General features: G+C 56.4%; 1 protein-coding gene across 1 annotated transcript; it reads left to right on the top strand.

The window, feature by feature from the left end:
* Positions 1–1,981, top strand: ZFP36L2 (ZFP36 ring finger protein like 2). Its single transcript, XM_021392520.1, has 2 exons — positions 1–277; positions 428–1,981. The coding sequence occupies exons 1-2, from the start codon at positions 227–229 to the stop codon at positions 1,835–1,837; spliced, it is 1,461 nt and encodes a 486-aa protein (XP_021248195.1). The 5' UTR covers positions 1–226; the 3' UTR covers positions 1,838–1,981.

The following is a 3,823-nucleotide window of genomic DNA, read 5'->3' as shown; positions in this document are numbered from 1 at the left end:
CGCGGGGCGCCGCGGAGTTCCCGCAGGTCGCTCGCTGCTGTGCAGCCGCCGTCGCCGCCTCGGCCCGGCACCCGCCGTCCCGCCCGCCCCGCCGGGAAGGAGCCGGGACCGTTTCGGCTCCGAAGCACGCGGCCCCCTCCCGTCTCGTCGTGGCTTTTCCAAACCCTCCGAGGAGAGCAGGATCGTTCGGTCCTTCCTGTGTTTCCGACCATTACAGGATCTAGAAATGTCTACGACGCTGTTATCTGCCTTCTACGACATCGACTTCTTGTGCAAGGTAAGGGGGGCGCGGGGGTCGGCGCGGGGCGCCGGGGGGTGCCGGGTTCGGGGCCGGGGTCCCTCCGCCCGACTTCGGCGGTGCGGCGGCGCGGGCTCGGTGCGGTCCCGCTGCAACCCGCTCTTTTTCTCCCGCCCCGCCGCCCCGCAGACGGAGAAGTCGCTGACCAACCTCAGCAGCATGCTGGACAAGAAGGCCGTGGGCACCCCGGTCACCTCCTCCGGCTCCAGCTTCGCGCCGGGCTTCCTGCGGCGGCACTCGACCAGCAACCTACCGGCCCTGGCCGCCGGCGCCAAGTTCCCCAGCCCCACCGGCTCCAGCTCGTCCTCCTCCTCGTCCTCGTCCTCGTCTTCCTCGTTCGGCGGCCTGAAGGAGCCGGGCTCCGGTGGCGGGGGCGGCGGCAGCAGCAGCCCCACGGCCCTGCTGAACAAGGAAAACAAGTTCCGGGACCGCTCCTTCAGCGAGAATGGCGAGCGCAGCCAGCACCTGATGCAGCAGCTCCAGCAGCAGCAGCAGGCGGCGGCCGGCAAGGGGGGCGGCTCGGGTGGCGGCGGGGCGCCCATCAACTCCACGCGCTACAAGACGGAGCTGTGCCGCCCCTTCGAGGAGAGCGGCGCCTGCAAGTACGGCGAGAAGTGCCAGTTCGCCCACGGCTTCCACGAGCTGCGCAGCCTCACCCGCCACCCCAAGTACAAGACCGAGCTCTGCAGAACCTTCCACACTATCGGCTTCTGCCCCTACGGCCCGCGCTGCCACTTCATCCACAACGCCGACGAGCGCCGCCCGGCGCCCGGCGGGGGCACAGCCGCCGCTCCCCCGCCCTCCGCGGCCGCCCCGCACCAGCACCACCACCACCACCACGCGGCCCCGCACCCCGCCGGCAGCACCGGCGACCTCCGCGCCTTCGCGCCCCGCGAGCACCCGCTGGGCGGCGGCTTCGGGCACCCGCGGGGCGGCGGCGGCGGGGAGCGGCCCAAACTGCACCACAGCCTCAGCTTCTCCGGCTTCTCCGCCCACCATCACCACCACCACCACCCCCCGCACCCGCACGGCGCCGCCCCGCCGCCGCCGCCCGGCGGCCGCCTGGAGGCCGCGCTGCTGGAGAGCCCCGGCGGCTCCCGCACGCCGCCGCCGCCCGCCTCCGCCTCGTACTGCGAGGAGCTGCTCTCTCCGCCCTGCGCCAACAACGCCTTCGCCTTCTCGGGCCAGGAGCTGGGCAGCCTGATCGCGCCGCTCGCCCTGCACACGCCCGGCTTCGCCGCCGCCGCCGCCGTGGCCGCCGCCGCCTACTACCGCTGCCAGCAGCAGCAGCCGCCGCCGCCGCCCGGGGGCTGCCCGCCGCCCCCCGCCTCGCCGCCCTTCAGCTTCCAGCCCCTGCGCCGCCTCTCCGAGTCGCCCGTGTTCGACGCGCCGCCCAGCCCGCCGGACTCGCTCTCGGACCGCGAGAGCTACCTGAGCGGCTCGCTCAGCTCCGGCTCGCTCAGCGGCTCCGAGTCTCCCGGCCTGGACTCGGGCCGCCGCCTGCCCATCTTCAGCCGCCTCTCCATCTCCGACGACTGAAGGAAGGAAGGGGGCTCGGGGAGCGAGCCGGCCCCCCTCTCTGTTTGTCTGTTGTCGTTTTTTTTTATACGCGTAACCTATCCATGTATACCCGAGAGCTGAACAAAGCGAAAAGCGTCTTGCGAAAAGGGCGACTGACACGAACTGAACAAACCTATTTTTCTAGAGAGACCTTGGAAGAAGGGGGATTTGTGTTTCGGGGTTGTCCTTCTCGTTCTCCGGAGACGAGTTCTGATCCGCACCAGCAGCACCATTCCATCCGGGAACGCGGCCGGACCCACCGCGAGCTTCTCCAGCGCGAAATCCAACATCCTGCCAAGAATATGCCTTGATAACAACCTTCTATTTTTTTTATATATCTATATATTATTATTATAACAAATGCTAAAACCTTCATTCCAAAGTTTAATATTGGTTCCATTGCCACCACTTAGTGGATGTTTGGCTTAGAACAACTTTTCTTTTCGTTGTTGCTTTATTTGGAAGCACTCGACCGAGTTTAGTTTGTAATTGTTGGAGAATAACTGCTGATTTTTTTTAATTTTTTTTAGCTGTTTTGAGTTGATTGCATGAATGAGTCACTGCACACAACTCAATATGAAACTATTTAACTTATTTATTATCTTGTGAAAAGTATACATTGGTAATTTGTTCATACTGTATTTATCGGGTATGATGAAAAGCAATAGATATATATTCTTTTATTATGTTTAAATTATGATTGCCATTATTAATCGGCGAAATGTGGAGTGTGTTCTTTTCACAGTAATATATGCCTTTTTGTAACTTCACTTGGTTATTTTATTGTAAATGAGTAAAATTCTTAATTTAAGAGATTGTATGTAATATTTATTTCATTAATTTCTTTCCTTGTTTACGTAAATCTGAAAGATTGCATGGTTTCTGTATAGAAATCGGTCTCGATGCTGTGGAAGTAGTTTGAGGAATTTCTATGGGTTTTTTTTTTTTTTTTTTTTTTTTTAGAATGTAAATGGTTGTAGCCCGTCCGAGTAGAAGAAAACCAACAACAAGAGACTGACTTTTGGCAATCAGACTTCAAAGTGGCGAACCTGACGCAGCCTTGTTCCAAGTGTAACCAAAAAGTGTTCCTTGTTGCCTAACTCCACCACTCACACTGTGATGTAGTCTCAACGGATGTAGCAATAATTGGGGTGCCCAGTATTATGCCTCACAGTGCCTTCTGGAGGGTCCACGCTTGCCTTAAATACTTCTCAACCAAATGAGTATTTCTCTTAATGCTTGAGGTGATAATTTGAATGTAGGGATGGGTTTTGACTACAGCAAAATTTCACCACTCTTTGTTTTGTAAGAATGGCGGCCATCTTTGGATCTGAAACTTCGTACACGAGCATATCTTGTTTAATTGAATTCCAAAACTTGTAATATTTTTTTTTCTTGTGTAGAAAGTCGGGAGTTTTCCAAAACTTTCCTGGACGGTGGGTGAATGAGCGGTAGCTTAGTTTTGTTTGTACATAGGTACAGATGAGCACTATGTACTCTTTTGGACTACTTTAACAGAAGTATGTTTTGAATGTAACTAAAGGATAAGTCAACTTGAGTTGTAATATATTTTTCGGGAGTCAGTTCACTACAAATTGTGTGAGACTGTAAACTTTGTACTGTAAATGTTTTGTAGTTCTCCCAATAAAATTTTTTTGGAAAAAAAAAAAAAAAAAAGCCAATCCCCACCCCAGCTCCTCACCCTTGCCTGCCTGCCTGCGGAGCAGCCATGTCCCGCTCCCCATCGCCCTCCGTCTGGCTACAGATTAACCAGCGTGCTCCTGCAGCCAGTGCTGGGCAGCAGCCAAAGCTAACACGCACTTCCAGAAGGTTCGGCCCTGAGAGTGCTGCTGGGGTGCTCTCTCCTGCTTCCCTCTTTTTTTTTTTTTTTTTTTTTTTCCTTCCCCGCTTTCTTTTTAGGTCAAGGGTAGGGGATTGGGCCTCTGCTCCGTGTGCCTTTGCAGC

The sequence above is a fragment of the Numida meleagris genome, chromosome 3 (assembly GCF_002078875.1).
Source record: "Numida meleagris isolate 19003 breed g44 Domestic line chromosome 3, NumMel1.0, whole genome shotgun sequence".
Taxonomy (NCBI): Eukaryota; Metazoa; Chordata; class Aves; order Galliformes; family Numididae; genus Numida; species Numida meleagris.
The sequence above is the reverse complement of the archived record's forward strand: the minus strand, read 5'-3'. Positions and strand labels throughout refer to the sequence as shown.

What these genes read in the sequence shown, in the direction of transcription:
- ZFP36L2 (XM_021392520.1), top strand. Translation starts at nt 227, where the DNA reads ATGTCTACGACGCTGTTATCTGCCTTCTACGACATCGACTTCTTGTGC. An exon ending in ACATCGACTTCTTGTGCAAG is followed by an intron (nt 278 to 427) that starts GTAAGGGGGGCG and finishes GCCGCCCCGCAG; the next exon opens with ACGGAGAAGTCGCTGACCAA.